Source organism: Prenolepis imparis, unplaced genomic scaffold, assembly GCF_030444845.1.
Source record: "Prenolepis imparis isolate NDT839.2.m4 unplaced genomic scaffold, iyPreImpa1.0 SCAF_10, whole genome shotgun sequence".
NCBI classification, from domain to species: Eukaryota; Metazoa; Arthropoda; class Insecta; order Hymenoptera; family Formicidae; genus Prenolepis; species Prenolepis imparis.
In genome coordinates, this window is record NW_028141168.1 from 10,895,031 (window position 1) to 10,910,960 (window position 15,930).

The 15,930-nt window shown below is 32.6% G+C and overlaps 5 protein-coding genes across 12 annotated transcripts in view; 2 read left to right on the forward strand and 3 right to left on the reverse strand.

The window, feature by feature from the left end:
* Positions 1-3,765, forward strand: part of Adcy2 (adenylate cyclase type 2 Ac76E) — a 41,077-nt gene extending 37,312 nt beyond the window's left edge. For 4 of the 5 annotated variants that reach the window (XM_083047429.1, XM_083047426.1, XM_083047428.1 and 1 more), the window contains exons 14-20: positions 139-309; positions 731-965; positions 1,268-1,431; positions 1,534-1,771; positions 2,278-2,532; positions 2,785-2,902; positions 3,012-3,765. In XM_083047429.1, the coding sequence (XP_082903555.1) occupies positions 139-309; positions 731-965; positions 1,268-1,431; positions 1,534-1,771; positions 2,278-2,532; positions 2,785-2,902; positions 3,012-3,277 (1,447 nt within the window). In that variant the 3' untranslated portion in view covers positions 3,278-3,765. The remainder of the gene's footprint in view (positions 1-138; positions 310-730; positions 966-1,267; positions 1,432-1,533; positions 1,772-2,277; positions 2,533-2,784; positions 2,903-3,011) is intronic. The other variant, XM_083047430.1, reaches the window with a different exon arrangement.
* A 41-nt stretch (positions 3,766-3,806) lies between these two features.
* On the reverse strand, positions 3,807-10,624 carry Hexo1 (beta-hexosaminidase 1). Of its 2 annotated transcripts, XM_083047433.1 has the most exons (7): positions 10,342-10,624; positions 8,100-8,520; positions 7,093-7,536; positions 5,613-6,124; positions 5,114-5,244; positions 4,551-4,824; positions 3,807-3,914 (listed from the first exon to the last, which is right to left on the reverse strand). In XM_083047433.1, the coding sequence occupies exons 1-6, from the start codon at positions 10,494-10,496 to the stop codon at positions 4,592-4,594; spliced, it is 1,896 nt and encodes a 631-aa protein (XP_082903559.1). In that variant the 5' UTR covers positions 10,497-10,624; the 3' UTR covers positions 3,807-3,914; positions 4,551-4,591. The 2 variants fall into 2 exon arrangements, with proteins under 2 accessions (XP_082903559.1, XP_082903557.1); XM_083047431.1 differs by lacking the exon at positions 3,807-3,914 and having other exon boundaries at positions 4,498-4,824.
* A 958-nt stretch (positions 10,625-11,582) lies between these two features.
* Med10 (mediator complex subunit 10) lies at positions 11,583-12,500 on the reverse strand. The gene is made up of 3 exons (XM_083047434.1): positions 12,379-12,500; positions 12,007-12,090; positions 11,583-11,917 (listed from the first exon to the last, which is right to left on the reverse strand). Exons 1-3 carry the CDS (start codon positions 12,498-12,500, stop codon positions 11,728-11,730), a joined length of 396 nt encoding a protein of 131 aa, XP_082903560.1. The 3' UTR covers positions 11,583-11,727.
* Positions 12,501-12,611: 111 nt separating this feature from the next.
* On the forward strand, positions 12,612-15,553 carry LOC145941957 (epimerase family protein SDR39U1). 3 transcript variants are annotated; one of them, XM_083048388.1, is made up of 7 exons: positions 12,612-12,705; positions 12,807-12,920; positions 13,028-13,134; positions 13,215-13,485; positions 13,557-13,822; positions 13,916-14,029; positions 14,095-15,545. In XM_083048388.1, exons 2-7 carry the CDS (start codon positions 12,896-12,898, stop codon positions 14,194-14,196), a joined length of 885 nt encoding a protein of 294 aa, XP_082904514.1. In that variant the 5' UTR covers positions 12,612-12,705; positions 12,807-12,895; the 3' UTR covers positions 14,197-15,545. The 3 variants fall into 3 exon arrangements, with proteins under 3 accessions (XP_082904514.1, XP_082904515.1, XP_082904516.1); XM_083048389.1 differs by lacking the exon at positions 12,612-12,705 and having other exon boundaries at positions 12,904-12,920; positions 13,225-13,485; positions 14,095-15,553; XM_083048390.1 differs by lacking the exon at positions 12,612-12,705 and having other exon boundaries at positions 12,904-12,920; positions 13,243-13,485; positions 14,095-15,553.
* LOC145941958 (uncharacterized) lies at positions 14,531-15,428 on the reverse strand. Its single transcript, XM_083048391.1, has 2 exons — positions 15,332-15,428; positions 14,531-15,240 (listed from the first exon to the last, which is right to left on the reverse strand). The coding sequence occupies exons 1-2, from the start codon at positions 15,426-15,428 to the stop codon at positions 14,531-14,533; spliced, it is 807 nt and encodes a 268-aa protein (XP_082904517.1).
* Positions 15,554-15,930: the final 377 nt, after the last annotated feature.

Here is a 15,930-nt window from a genome sequence, read left to right on the forward strand (position 1 = left end):
TATAATCCTCCAAATAGATATAATTTTGATGCAACAAATAAGAATATTTTCATACATAAATTTCATACTAATGAAATTAAATCAATATATAATTTGTTTAATATTTAGAAATGTTTTTGGATTTTCTGTACGTTATAGACAATGGTGCGGTGGAAATGAGGGGATTTCGCCTTTTACTTATTGGTTCAAAGACAAAAATCAGGAGCAGCTATATCGAGAGCAGAGGGATGAGCAATACCCTTGGTACGTCGTGGCCTCCAGCGTGGTTTACACAATCATGTTCTGTATCCAGATTATTTATTTACCAAGGCGAGTTCCTGTAACAAGCTAATCGAATGTTTAATACTCAACTTCACAGGAATATTACTCTGACGATATAACGTTAAAACTTGTAAAACCGATATATCCGAAAACCGCCAGAACATAAAATTACATTGTCAGTCGTATGATATTTTTAAGAACTTTTACCTTTTTGAAACTAATAACACAGAACTACTATATTATTAGAAATACTCATTTCAGTTAGATAACTTAGTCTTATTTATTTTTAACTCATTTAAGCAAACTTAAAACCCAATAATAAGTTTTCACATAGTAAAAAAAATTAAATTACCAAACTAATTAATCTCTATTAATTATATATTGAATTCTTTTATCGATATAATGGTCTAAATAAATAAAAAAAATACTCAATATTTTAAAAAACTTCGATTTCCTCTTTTATTTACAGAAGCATTGCGGTTTATGGTTGCTTTACAGCTGGTTTAGCATCTCTAATTATATTTACCGCAATTTCGTGGTTCAGTGGTAAAGTCGACATTGACAATGATGAAGAAACAACAAGTCGTATCGCACTTAGCTGTGGTATCAGAATAACAGTGTACTTAATAACGGCCCTATTGGCTATCGCGTCATCAGTCATTAGTCTGATCGAAATCGATCAAACTGCTGGATACATCGTACCAGTGCGTATGTCTAAAAATAATGTTATTTGATAGTAAAAAAAGATAAAATTTTAACACACGTATTAAAATATCCTTTCACGCGCCTAAGTAGCTTGTTATTACATTTAAAATTTAATAACAAATAACTAAATTAATATTAACATTGAAAATTAAATATTTAAACACTTCTATGTATTATTACATTTTTAGACGATTTTATATATTATGTAGCAATTGAAAGTTGCGTTATTTGGTCAACATAAAATTCTATTAAAACGCGCTTGTGCTTTTTGTATTTTGCTTTTGATAAATAACATTTCTAGCTATACGTGTATTCCTCGGCGATAGCACTGGTGATTGGCTGGACCCACTTGAGAGTTGGTTTCTTGTTGAAATTGAATGTAATGCTTCTATCCATTGCCGTAATACTCGTAGTCTTCTCTCAAGCACCAGTCATCCAGCTATATTACGAAAATTCTGACATGAAGTAAGTGATACGACGCTCTCGAAACTCGAGCACGTGTGTTATAAATTGCAAACTCGCTGAAAAGCACTCCGTTATAGTGAGTTCCCGCCACGTTTTCCACAGGTTTTACGGCGTTCATTATCTGATGCGAGTAGGATATCTACTGGCGCTCATCAGTTTGATACTTCACATTCTCGATCGACAAGTGGAGTATACATCCAGAACGGATATCCTGTGGAAGAGTAAGCTGAGAGTCGAGCAGGATGAGGTGGAGACCATGAGGGGCATTAATAAAATTCTCCTGGAGAACATACTGCCGGCTCACGTAGCCGATCATTTTTTAGCCACGAGGACTACTCAAGTAAGCTCTAGAACAATTTTTGTCTTTTATCTTGTTATTGCCATCGTAATATCTAAATGATTAATATAATTTTTCATAATGGATTATTCATTGGATTAATCAAATTTCAACTATTTAATTCAGTTAATTTATACATTTATATACCATAATTATCAAAATTTACAAATAATTTGCGACGCATATCGGATATATGACTAATTTGATTAATTTATTACAATACACACATACCACAAAACTAAATATCTAAATTATGCTTATAGGAAATACAAACATATTATTGTTTTATCTAAATATTTATTAATAATATTTCTCACATATTCTCTTTTTAATACTTTTAGCAAACTAACAATTATTAAGACTGGGTAAATTTGACACTATAAATTATTATTTAGTAAAGTATTTCTAGCAAATTTCCCAGACTTATATTAGATAATTTATTATCTGATTCTAATAATAAATGTGGTAATATTAGGATAAAGAACAAGAATTATGTCTTAAATTAACAGGAACTCTATCACGAAAGATACAGTAGTATTGCTGTAATGTTCGCGTCGATTCCAAATTACAAGGAATTTTATGACGAGACTGACATAAACAAGCAAGGCCTTGAATGTCTGCGTTTACTCAATGAGATCATCTGCGATTTCGACAAGCTCTTACTCAAGCCGAAATTCTCAGGGATCGAAAAGATCAAGACGATAGGTAGTACTTACATGTTGGCGGCTGGCCTAAGTCCGGGAAAGGAGGACGGTGATAGCAAGGTAAGAAGTTCTAGATCAAAATCTCGTGACTTATATTTGTTTACGAAATCTCTGGTCGTTTGTATATAAAGATCTATGAAATAATTAATAGATTTTATTATTGATTTTATCTCAATATAATTTTTAAAAAGTCGTTTGAATAAAATATTTACATACGAATGTGTAAAATAATTAAACGCGGATAAAAAAACTTTTTTTTTTATTTTGATGGAAGATCTAAACTAATTATTTCATGTTATATATATCATGCAGAACTTACTGAAGCAACAAGATCACAACGTAATCGTACTCGTCGAGTTTGCCATTGCACTTATGACGATCTTAGATCAGATCAATCGAGATTCTTTTCAGAGATTCAAATTGAGAATGGGTGAGAATATTGAAAATTATTATATAAAATTAAAATTATTATAGCAACGAAAAATAACTAATTTATTAGCATTAAAATATTATTAACAATCAAACATCTTTTGTCGTAGGCTTAAATCACGGCCCGGTGATAGCGGGCGTCGTGGGTGCTCAAAAGCCGCAATACGATATTTGGGGAAACACGGTAAACGTGGCTTCGAGGATGGACAGTTGCGGTGAGATGGGCAAGCTTCAAGTCACCGAGGACACTGCCAAGATCCTCATCGATGCCGGGTACGAACTCATTTGCCGAGGACCGACGTACGTGAAGGGCAAAGGAACTCTCACTACATACTTCGTGAAAACGCCCTTCGATGATAAGGAGGACAATTATTAAAGGTGAATTGCACAAATATTGTTGGTCAAATCAAATTTTATCTCGTGAGAACGAGCAAAAACTTTTCCATGGCACTATGATCCTCATAAACAAAAGTCGAAGTTGCAGAAAGTAGAATTCTGCTTAAGTCATTTGCGTATAACATGAAAAAGGTATAAAAACCAAACGATTCCTCCGAATTTTAACGATCTGTCTGTTAATATGTGAAATGTTCGTGGATGTTAGGTTTATTTGTTTAACTCGTAAATAAGATTTTCCTTGCGTGGAAAAAAAGGAAACTAATAAGAAGTTGTATTTGTCGGAATCTGTCATAATAGTCGGAACAATTGCAATATATTCAAGAATATTGATATCGTCTCTGCTATTTAAAGAATTAATAATTGGTACGATACCAATACGGATGTATTCCTATCCTCTCGATGTTTTCTTCCTGCACTTAATGGAATCGGAGCAAGTGGCAAAAGAGTAATTATTGTGTTCTGAAAATAGTTTTATGTTATTTAGAAATGTGAGACATGATCTCATACGTGTATTTTACAAGATATTCCACAGAATCATTGTGCAGATAAATTTCAAACGTCAACTTAATCCAATTTTCGACTTATGACCAATGATCATAAGCAACGTTACATCGTACCTGCAAATAAAGATTATCTGTATATATACATATATACATATGTACATATATATTTATGATTCTTTTGACAGCTGCGATATACGCAGATAATTTTGGACAAACACACAATTTTATCTCTCTATCGAAAGAAACGAGAACTTAATCAATCCTGATGTATGATTAATGTACAAAATTGCTTTATACAGCTGGCATTTATTGCCTTTCTTCACAGTTCGAAGATACTCTGAATTATACTAATAAAAATACGATGATAAAATTTACTTTATTATAGCATCAATTCAATTTTTATAGAATAAGATATATATAAATTTTTTTTTTGGCGTGCACATAGAATATATATTATCGAGTCAATTTACGATATAACTTATAAATAATTCTGTTTTTTTTTTATTTTTAAATTTGGATTCATTGAACCGAAATCCAGATTTTAGAAAAATATTTTTCTACGACAAGAATTTTACTTTTACTATACGTCTAATATACGTCTTCATTGCAATCGATTGTAATGACGCGAAATTAAATTCTAAGGTCAGAACCATCAAAGTCAATTAAGTTTCTACGAGGAAGAAACGAAACGACAAGGTCAAAATAACTGTAGTGATTTATTCTAACATGAGAACACATATGTATACAAACAATGAAGTTGCAAAGAGATGTAAATCTTCGTTGTCCAGAGTTTATGCGTAGCACGAGCCTTGATTTTGCAAACACCATTCGGGTTGCAAGCTATCCGCGTCGATTCCACGTTCGACGAGTCTTTCGCGTTGCCTCAACATCCTCTGCTCGGCGTGATGCCAACTGGAATCCGGCTCACTCCACAATCTCTCGGCCATTGCGGCTGATCTCGGCCACAATCTCGAATCGGTGGCTGTGCTATCCGCTTGTTCGGTCCAAAGCGCAGCTTCTCCACCTGTACGTATTAGATCATCGATTATTTGCTAATTACTTGCGATATTAATATTATGAAGTAAATTATAATATAATTTATCTGCTGTAAATTCAGATTCGATAAATCTGATTTATATATTGACATAATATTTTTTGTGTATTTTTTTACAAATATTATGAAATTATACAAATTTTCCACGTAATATATAGAAGACAATAATTATTTCAGTGTGATCTTATTTAACATTTTATCTCATGACCTATTATAATTCATATTAGTATTGCTGATAAAGTTTGAGTGATGACTTTACCTAGAATAAGGTGCTTCTTGTTCCCATATCCTTGTTTCTTAACCATCTGTAATGGAGAATTGTCGTAAATCTTTTGCCAGCCCTTATACGGCGAACACCAGTTGACACCCTCGCCTACCCAAGCTGCAAATCTACGAAAAAAAAAAATTAATGCTTAATTTCTTCTGATTTGTATTTATAGAATATATTTAACACATAAATCATAATTATATATATTAATTATGTATATAATTATGCATCTAATATATTATTATGTATATAATATATATATAAAAATAATGTATATATAAAAAAAAATTATATGTATGTTAATTATTCAATGTTCATTTTTTCAGAGTAGTATCTAGAGTATTGGATATTAAGTCTCTTTAAGTCTATTTAAAGATTATTTAAATCATACAAAATGCATCGTAAAACTCAAACATATCTCTCTTCAATTTTTTCCAAAAAAATCTCACGAAAAAGAAAAAAGATGTGCCATTATGATTCATTAACTCACCCACAGTCAAGATATAAAGCATCGTAATTTGAGAAAATGACTTTGAAGTCATTGCGCAGCAGTCTGCCGACAGTCGCGTCGTCGCCAGTCGTCCAAATCTGGATGATATATTTTTTAGGATCGATATGCTGAAGATTCTCCTCGCTAGTAAGCCCACTGGTCCACAGGATTGCCGGTATATCCTTACCGCCGTTGGCGATCTTCAGTTTTTCCAGAGCTTTCTCCTGGAAGTAGTCCCACAACAGGTAGAAGCTGCTCTCGCTAAGATCCCATCCCTTCTTCAGCATCCAGTTGGTGATGATATTCGTGGATCTCCAGCAGTTGACATTCACTTCATCGCCACCCATGTGGAAGATGTCCGGCTGTTGAAAATCCTCTACCATGTCCTTGTAGATTCCCTCGAGGACCTCGTACATCCTCTCGCTGGTAGGATTCAGCTGACCGCATGGTGGTTCCACGCAATAGCTCTGCCAGGGCTCGGCTTTGAAACAAACTGTCGCGTTGTTGCCAACCTTGCGTGAAGATGAAGAAAAATAATTAATTACATTTAATAAAAATATATCCTTTTTTTAATAAAGCATTAAAGATTTTAGAAATAATTCTCACACGCACACACATATCTCAAGTACTTTTGCATAAAATTGCAGCAAACAAATTTTAAATGTTTGATCTCTAACAATAAGTTACCTTTATATATAATGTAAAATATTTGTCTTGTATATGTATGTATTGTATATACTGTATTTATCTATTTTATATACACGTATATATTGTCATTATTTTATTTTACGTCCTTGTATTAAACGCAATTACTGTATGCATTGCTCTATATTTTATTATTGCATATGTGATGTGATATTGATTAAATTGTGCGCTTGACAGAATGTTTAACAAAATAATTCAAGATTATTTTAAACAACATCTGTGCTTGAACAATATACATGACATCTCTTAATTAACGATTATTACAAATACAGATATTAATTCTCAAGCAGACTGTTTAATCTGCGATGGTATTTAATTATTAAGATGCGAACGAATAAGAAGCATTGATGTAATTTGTAAAAAAAAATGAGTAATTAAGCCCCGGTTAGACAAGATTCTTTTTTTGCGCTTATCTTGAATGTATAAACATCTTTTTTTAAATTATCAAGAAACATATTTCTGTCATTCGCTGACCGAATCGCATTACTGGAGATAAAATTGTGTTGATGCAATTTTTGTTACAAAACGTTTCGATTAAATCTTATCCCTCTTCATGAAAATTTCTACTTACATCGTAATGAATTAAAAATATATATTGCAGTTTTCACATTTTTATACATATATTATACTAATATTTTTTCAGGATAATGAAGAAGTCTCTCGCGATGACTTTCATTTAAATTGAAATAAATCATATGTCGGATTACAGATGAGTGATCTATCTATTAGAAATCACATCAGAAGTCCATTGATATGCAAATTATCATTCACTCACCCATTGCCAACCCTCGCCGACATGCGCAGGTGCATCGAACTCTGGCAGGACTCTGACACCGCGGACCAGGGCATAGTCGACGATCTCCCTGATCATCTCGGGCGTGTAGATCTTGGTTGGCTTATAGCTACCGTACTTGACAAATTTGGGCCACGTTCGGCTGACATAGGGGAAGCTGTGGGAGTCGGTGATGTGCCAGTGGAATGTGTTCAACTTGGACATGGCCATGCCGTCGATCGTCCGCAGGATCGTCTCTTTGTCAACATAGTTTCGACTGGTATCCAGAAGGATCCCACGATAGGGATACCTTGGACCATCCACGATGTACACATCATTGGCTATTTGAATTTGATTGCGCAGATCATCGAAGACGATCAGCTGGCTGAGGGTCTCTATGGCATGTCGAGCTCCGAAGTATGTATTCGCTGTAATGTCAGCTTCTACCTTAAATTTATTTTCGTAAGCTATAATTGTGAATGTATATTAGAAGCAAATCTGGATGTACAAAATTTTTAATTTTTCAAGTGTTTTCTCGACAGTTTTTTGCCGAAAGATAGAAACGATAACAAAATCTGCAGAATTAAATATATGTATAGCAGACAGCTACATTTCTCTCCTAAATATATGTACAATGAAAAACTCGTTTCTGAACTCTAAACATTTATTTCACTAACGAAAATAATGATGACAATAATATGCTTGAAATAATAAAAGAGTTGTATTTAATTCATTATTCATAAAATTAAATATTTCAGCTTTTGACGTCACCGCGCAGGTTTATATCTACCGTTTTTTTTTTTTTTGTCGAATCTCATTTATCTTAGTATAACTTTTTTATTAGTATAAGAAGCACGGGCAGTTCTATTTTCGAGGTCTGAATATATGACAACGCATAAATTACAGTCGGACAATCCGCAGAAACATCGGTCGACGATTTTTAAAGAGAACCCAAAGTAAATGTATTCAACACACAACGCGCATTTCTTGTTTCTCTTGTTACAACTTACCTGTCCGTTGACCGTAGCAACTCGGAGAGTGTAGCTCTCGTCTGTATCCAAGGTCAGCTTGGCATCATTGAGATTGAGTCCTTCGTTGAAGCGAATCACCAGCTTTGTGACGCCGGTTTGCGGGGTCACCGGGGTCACGGGACCGCTGAGTCTGTTCGTACCTTCCTTCAAACGATCTACGTTCCTCTGAAGAAGATTTCCGACTACCGTCTGTGTGGAAATCCCAGTCAGCTCGATGTTCTGGACGTTAAACGGTACCACGGTCCTGCCGATGGAGAGGTGTCCCGTGGGTTTTGGCCAAAGGGTACCAGCTTGTCCGCAGGACAATTGACATACGCTGAGAGCGATCGGGTTGGTATCCTGTTCCGTGATCAATACTTTCTTGCAGAGACCGCCATCGCACTTATAGTGCCAAGGAGAGCTACGATTTCAAGAAAAAATATCGACATTCTTTTCCGAATATTTCGATATTGTGAAAAAAATTCTCTTTTTTATAAGTTTTATAAAATTGATTGATTGTTCTCGTTGCTTTTATATTAGCATTGATTTTATAATTTTCTCGTAACTTCAAATCTTTGATGCAGCGCTCTATATCGATATGATATAATTAATCATTAAATCATGATGTTTATAAACTAAAAGAGATATAAAACAGCTTTATCATAAAATTTGTCTATGTATATATATATAACAAATAAAAAGACCAATCTCATCTTTTGAGATAACAGGAACAAAATAAAAACAATCATGTCTGATATGGCATTTTTACGTTTCTTGTTGATGTAATTAATCAGTCGGCTGTGTTTATATTTTTTTTATATAAAATAACTGAAATATTATTTTATAGCAATTAAAATTAAAATTTGCATTTTATAAAAAATTGTGATATCCAAAACCTAATATTATTGTTGCTTGAAAAAAACATAGAAAAAGTGTGTATTAATTATATATATATTTTTATATAATTAGAATTAATATTGTTCTTTATTAAATGTCATTAATGCTTGACATAATTTAGAGAATACAATTAATCATTTTTAATGCGTTTTTTATTCCGCTAATGTTCGATGTTATCTAAACTGTATCTGTATAAACTAAGAGCAAGTATTCAAATTTCTGAAATTCTAATAGAGGATTTTAACTTACACATGACATAACGTTAATGCTAATCGTGCGTTCTCATATGATATTCGAAAAGCAAAACTCAAGACTCCCTGAAAGAATTGTAATGTATAACGGTATGACATGCTGTTACATTATTTAATCATTTTTAAGTTTCCAAGAATAACATTCACAACATTTTTAAGTCACAAGAATCACATCTTGTTAAAAAAAATATCTATTTTATTATAGAAAAATTTTCTTTTACTCACAAGAACCCATAATTTTGATTATTAAATCGCGACATTTCTAAGGTTTTATCAAACTTCAAAAAAAATAATTCTTCTTTAAAAATAAGTATAGCAAGTTATCTTTTATCGCGTCTACAGTTTTAATGACATAATTGCCAAGAAATTTCTCTAAGTGAAACATTATAAATGTACCTATATATTTTATCTACGAGTTTTCAAGCGTGAAAACTAATTCCTATTGTCGAGAGAAAAGGAATGGCAAATTATATTTCACCGTTATGACGGTACTGTAGTGAAAGGATTTCTAAATGCAGATTATGAGTGCGCATTCAAGCTCGAGAAAAGCGGAAAAAAAACAGTAAAGTCAATCATCTTTCAAATATCTCTCTGAATCTCGGAAAGACCTCGGAGCGACCGATGCGGTCTACTTCTCAATGAATCCACCCACCTGTTGCTTTCACCGTATGCACCAAGTGAATTACCTTTCTACCTAAAACTAACATTCACGCGATTGAAGCCGGTGTTATTATACCTGACCGCTTTAAAATGTACATACAATATATACAACTCGTGTTCTCCAGCATGCAAAGAAATAGACGATGACGAAGTAAAAGCTCTCGGTACCAAAAATCGAAAGAGCTCGATCGAAATTTATACATTAATTATATTAACATTTAATTTATACATTAATTATTTTAATTATATTACCGATTAAATCTTTGGTACCAAGTGTTATTCAATACCGAACGTGCGAGAATAATCTCTGTATTTATACGAAACAATAGCAGCGCGACAATCGATGTAAGATGCATTTTCTCTTGCACTTATGGTATCGAAAAGATTGAGATCTATCAAGTTAAAACGGTACCAATTTCTAGCTTGGTACTCACGTGTATTCTTCGGCCTGATTGAGGCCGCCAAGCGCGAGGACGACGATCAGCAAAGCGAACATGTCACTTAAAGTGATCGCCAGGGCTGCTGTCTGTCGAAGACTCGATTGTTGTCCGTAAAATGATTTTATCCTGGGCTGGAGGATGATATTCATGTCGCACGTTGCGTAGGTAGGGGAAAAGCCGAGTGTGGGGCGAAACCTCGATATCTCTAATGTTGGAAAAATTTACGCACACTGATTCGCATCGCGAATGTTACGTTTCGCTGCATCTTAATGAATATAATCGTTTGAAATAAATAGAAGAAAATACAATATGTAGATAAGCTGTGAAATTTTACGGAAAGAGATCACATCTTGTATAATCTGCCTATCGAAATAATAAATTTTCATAATACCGATTTTTCCTCCATTATTAAGATTAAATTAACATAATTAAGATAATTATTCTCGCGATGCTGTAAATAATAATAAATAGACGATATAGAGATATTTTTATGCACTGATAAAGCGCTTTTTTAGCTTATTAAATTACTTTTTTTTACTCATCATATACACATAGTACACAGATAAATGAAAGCAAATATTCACTCAGCTGTTTTTCATTGACAAAATATTTGTACAGCATAAATATTATCGATAATTTCATACATTTTATATCAGAGTTGCACAATTTTGAATTACGCGAGAATTTATGATTGCGGTCATTAAACACACTTGATGTGTTACATCAATTCTACTACGATAATTATAAAACTGCTTATAAAATAAGCACACATATTACTATTAACCGCGTGTGAGTCGTACACTTGATATACACGCACAACAGATGGTCGCAATTATCGTTATCTTATCTTTTTATTATAAGATATGATAACAAAAATTTTAATTATTTTTCTTCTTATTTATCAAAAGTTGAGATCAAAATAATTTTAATACTTTTTTTATCTCGATCGTTTTGATTTATTAGATTTACTCACATCTTTATAGATCAATTAAATTTTTCAATTTGCACTTAATACATTGATTGTAACAATTTCGTATACATATTGCAACTATGTAATTGTTTTTAATAAAAACAATATGGCAGAACGCTTTTTAATACAATTTGCATGTCAGTCTAATTATGTATAATTAATTGAATTAGGAGTGCAAATTGTAAAAATTTTTAGCTTTTTGTATCGCTTGTCAGTTTATTTAATCTTTAAAAAATACTGCATATATATTTACACCTATAATATATACAAGAAAAGAATATTGAATATATTTAGACAATACATATTTTAAACAAATATAGAAAAGTTATAAGAAAACAAATTACAGATTGTGGCAGCTTGTATAAAGAACCATTTACTTATAAAAATCTGGTCCATAAAACTAGATTGTCTTATTCATCTCCACGAATTGCTCTGTACTTGGCTAACTCATTCGGAAAAACTCGATTCAATTCCACCAGCATATTAGCCTTGAATTTCCTATAGGCATCAATCTTTCCCTTCACTTGTTCATTCTTTGTCAGGGCTTTTTCTATACAGTCTTTGGTATACAATTGAGGATTTCTGCCTTGATCAATGTAACTGAAATAACAATGAAATAAACATGTTTATTACAGTAAAAAATTTAGCTTAATATATATTAATTTTAACAATGATATTGTCAAACTTACTCAAATACTTCCAATGGCACATGGACATCCTGCACCTGAGATTTTAACTTATCAATCTCCTGTAAGCCATTAACTAAACTTTGACTAGAAAAAGAAAACACTTATTTAAGTGCAATGTATACTTAATTAACATCATATTAATTCAGAAAATATTCACATATCAAAAATATTCACACATATTGATAAAATATTAACATATTAATTAAATTTGAATGCCATATAAATAGTATCAGCTCTATGAATAATTTATAATTTATAGTGATTAAAGAAATATCATTGCTGTTGCAATGACACTATCGCGAGGTTAGCTTATGAAAACATTGTCTTTACGTGCAAATATATAAAGATATTACTAATTATATGAATACTCACATCTTCTGATTCAGTACATTCTGCCCTTGAGGTTGAAAATCGCTCACTATAATACGTATTTGTCGCACATTCTCGATAAAAAGCTCCAGTTGAGTTTCCAGATTCTCCAAGGCGGACGCCATTTTTATAAATTATTGACAGCGATCCTTGCGGAAGTTAGTGTAACTAGAAAGCAAAATTTATTATCGATAATAGATAAAACAGATCTTTACATTATCGATAGAAAACAATAAATAAAATGGCGTTTGATTTGGTAAAGTGAAACGTTTATATTTGTTATTCTTGTAACACAGTGCATAAAAGATCTGTACATACATAATAAAACAGGTACTAAATAAGTTAAATAAGATATTCGAATGATTGAAATAATTCCTATCCAAAAATCTATTGTATAATGTTTTTTATAAGTATATATTATTTATTGCCAGTCGCAGTCGTTACATCACAACCCGGCGAGAAAAGGTTCTCAAAATAATCTTTGACATATAAGATTGTAAAATCTTTGCTATTCTCGGACATGGCTTTAAAACACGTAGTAGTGGGTGAGCATACGCTTGTAATTTGTTGATTTATTAGATATATAATATTGTTTTAAAAAAGATATGCGTGATCGAATCATGTCACTAATAAGGTTGTATAATACTTTTAGGTGGTGGTACTGGCTTCATAGGATCACAGCTGATAAAATCGCTGAACCTCGAGGGTGTATCTTGCACGTGTATCTCTCGAATGCCAGGACCGAATAGAATATCATGGGTAAGTCACGATGATCATCGATTGTCCTAATTTTCAATGAGAAAGAATCCACCGAAATATGGCTGTTGCGAAATCTATAGAGTGATTTAGAGCGCTGTGGTCTACCAGAGAACACATCAGCCGTCATCAACGTAGCCGGTCAGAATGTACTTGATCCTATGCAAAGATGGTCACCAGGCTTCAAGCAGAATGTCAGGAATAGCAGAGTGAAGACGACGGAGGCTCTAGCAGATGCTGTAAAGAGTACCAAGGCTACAGTTTTTGCGACTATATCAGGAGTGGCACATTACAAGCCCAATGACACTGTGTACACGGAAGAAAACAAATGCGAGCCATATGATTTTCTCTCAAGTATAATCTCAGTTTTCATTTGTAACATTTGATAGTTATATTTGCAAATTAATTATTCATATTTTTATCAGGACTTACTCACGATTGGGAGGAAGCGGCAAAATTACCAAAAGAATGTAATATTAGACAAGTGACAATAAGGTCCGGAGTTGTGTTAGGAAGAAGCGGTGGTATGATCAAGCAAATTTATTTGCCTTTCTTTCTTGGCCTGGGTGGACCAATAGGAACTGGAAATCAGTACATGCCCTGGATACATATCACGGATTTAGTTAACATGTTTATATTTGCACTGAAAAATAACAATGTGCATGGTATATTAAATGGAGTGGCGCCTCAGGTAATATAAATATTTTATAATGTTCTCTATATTAAAAAAAGAACTTTAGTTCTTATACTATATAGTATATATTATACACATTGCTGTTAACAGCTTATAACAAATAAGGAGTTTACAAAAGCGTTTGCAGTAGCAATGAAAAGACCCGCGGTCATACCTCTTCCAAGTTTTGTTCTGCAGATATTATTCAGTGAAGAACGAGCAAAAGTTAGTAATGTATATTCAATAATCTCGATAACATAATAATTTAATAACTTCTGGTTTTTCTTTAGATCATGTTGGAAGGACAAAAAGTTATACCAAAGCGTGTTACAGAGTTAGGATTTCAATATCAATATCCAGATATCGAAAACGCCTGTAAGCAACTTGTTTAATTAACTATATACTTAATACAAAATTCTACGTAAATCATGATGAAAGACGATATGCTAAATACGCATTAGCTAATCAGTTTTAAAGTTATTATAGAATGTATAATATATACTATTCAGATTGTTAGTAACTCGTGATGAGCATCAAGTTTTAAAATATCCTCTTTGATAGTTTACGAGTTATTGTTATTTAGTAATAAATTATTTATTGCAGCATTAAGAATAAATCTTGCTTTGTTATACAAATTTATTTGTATAACAAAGCGACAAGTACAAATTAGATACAAATCTCAGTATAATTTCACACATATACATTTTATAAGCAAAAGATATTCGATTAATTATGCTCTTTGTTAACTTTTATCAGATTAGGAACGGCACAAATATTTCTAGTATATTTAATATAATCCAGATGTCTTGAATTTTCTGTATAAGGGCCTCTTCTTAAACTGGCTGATTGATAACTATTAAGTCGTACTCCACAAGTTGGATAGCTCAGATTCTGTTGCACCCGATAATTTGCCTTGCTATTGCCCAAGATATTGTCCGAAGCAGTAAGCTCGTTAGGAATAGGTGGACACGTTCTTGGCAAATTTTGCAAATACTCCTCAGAATCGGAAGGGAGTAATAATCGATCTGAAGGATCAATCAAGGAAAAGTCAAGATTTTCGAGCCGACTCATGTTCAAGAAATAGTTAATTTCTTTCCTTAAACTTTGTATCTCCTCTCTAGTTAAGCCTCTCATACTAAGAGTAATTGTTTGTCCGCTTTTGTGAAGGATAAAGAGACCCATCTCGGTAGAGACACCAACATGTCGAATGTCAGTAAGTCTCATCAGAAAGATTTCAGCCGAATTACCCGAGCATAATCTATCGCTCCAAATGGCCTTTTCGACAACAGCCTTATTTTCCCTCTTGTACAATATTAAGTCCTCCCATTCTCCAAAACTATCCAGCCCGAACATAATCTCGCCCAAAAGTAAGATAATTAGGAAGTAAATGTTGCTCGTCAGATGACTAAATATGCTGATAAAAATTACCGCCGATACTGAAAAATATATATTCGATCAATTCATAGGTAAAATGAATTTTATACATTAAATTTGAAATATAACAATTTAATCTAAATAGTCTCTTACAGCCGAGCAATAACCACGCGGTGCATCCTGGCCTTCGCGATACATGTAATTTATTTTTATCCAAAACTTTGAGCTGAGGTTTCGCAATCAGAATCATTTTGTAATCGCGCGAATTAACATTACAGGAAGAATTTTGACGAATATCTCCCGTAATTACGCGAGGTAAGACGAGCGAAGGAATTTTGACATTTAATTATGACAATTAATTATGATTACTTGAAACTGCGCCGCGCATTTGTTATTTTCGATTATAATAAATAAATTATTAAAATATAGTTCAGAGTAGTTTAGCGTAATAATAAAGATACTAATAAGATAGTAATAAGAAAGGATACATTCTCCATTAAAAAATTTAATAGAGAACAGTACAAATTTTTTTATTTTACTCGAAAGATCGAAAAAAATAAAATATGCAATCAGCAATATATATAATATAATTCAACGTCGATACACAAAATATGAAATTCTGCGTTTTTAATTTAATTCGCTTAGGAATATTGTATATTTGTATTTTTTGATTAATTTACATCTGCACAAATATCGTTCAATTAAAAAATTACAGCTTTTCCATGCGTAAATTTATATAATTGCATTTGTAG

What these genes read in the sequence shown, in the direction of transcription:
- Hexo1 (XM_083047433.1), bottom strand. Translation starts at nt 10,496, where the DNA reads ATGAATATCATCCTCCAGCCCAGGATAAAATCATTTTACGGACAACAA. An exon ending in TTGCTACGGTCAACGGACAG is followed by an intron (nt 7,537 to 8,099) that starts GTAAGTTGTAAC and finishes AATAAATTTAAG; the next exon opens with GTAGAAGCTGACATTACAGC. An exon ending in GCTTTATATCTTGACTGTGG is followed by an intron (nt 5,245 to 5,612) that starts GTGAGTTAATGA and finishes TTTTTTTCGTAG; the next exon opens with ATTTGCAGCTTGGGTAGGCG.
- Med10 (XM_083047434.1), bottom strand. Translation starts at nt 12,500, where the DNA reads ATGGCGTCCGCCTTGGAGAATCTGGAAACTCAACTGGAGCTTTTTATC. An exon ending in AATGTACTGAATCAGAAGAT is followed by an intron (nt 12,091 to 12,378) that starts GTGAGTATTCAT and finishes TTCTTTTTCTAG; the next exon opens with TCAAAGTTTAGTTAATGGCT. An exon ending in GTGCCATTGGAAGTATTTGA is followed by an intron (nt 11,918 to 12,006) that starts GTAAGTTTGACA and finishes TTGTTATTTCAG; the next exon opens with TTACATTGATCAAGGCAGAA.
- LOC145941958 (XM_083048391.1), bottom strand. Translation starts at nt 15,428, where the DNA reads ATGATTCTGATTGCGAAACCTCAGCTCAAAGTTTTGGATAAAAATAAA. An exon ending in CGCGTGGTTATTGCTCGGCT is followed by an intron (nt 15,241 to 15,331) that starts GTAAGAGACTAT and finishes TATATTTTTCAG; the next exon opens with TATCGGCGGTAATTTTTATC.
- LOC145941957 (XM_083048388.1), top strand. Translation starts at nt 12,896, where the DNA reads ATGGCTTTAAAACACGTAGTAGTGG. An exon ending in TTTAAAACACGTAGTAGTGG is followed by an intron (nt 12,921 to 13,027) that starts GTGAGCATACGC and finishes TAATACTTTTAG; the next exon opens with GTGGTGGTACTGGCTTCATA. An exon ending in GCCATATGATTTTCTCTCAA is followed by an intron (nt 13,486 to 13,556) that starts GTATAATCTCAG and finishes TATTTTTATCAG; the next exon opens with GACTTACTCACGATTGGGAG.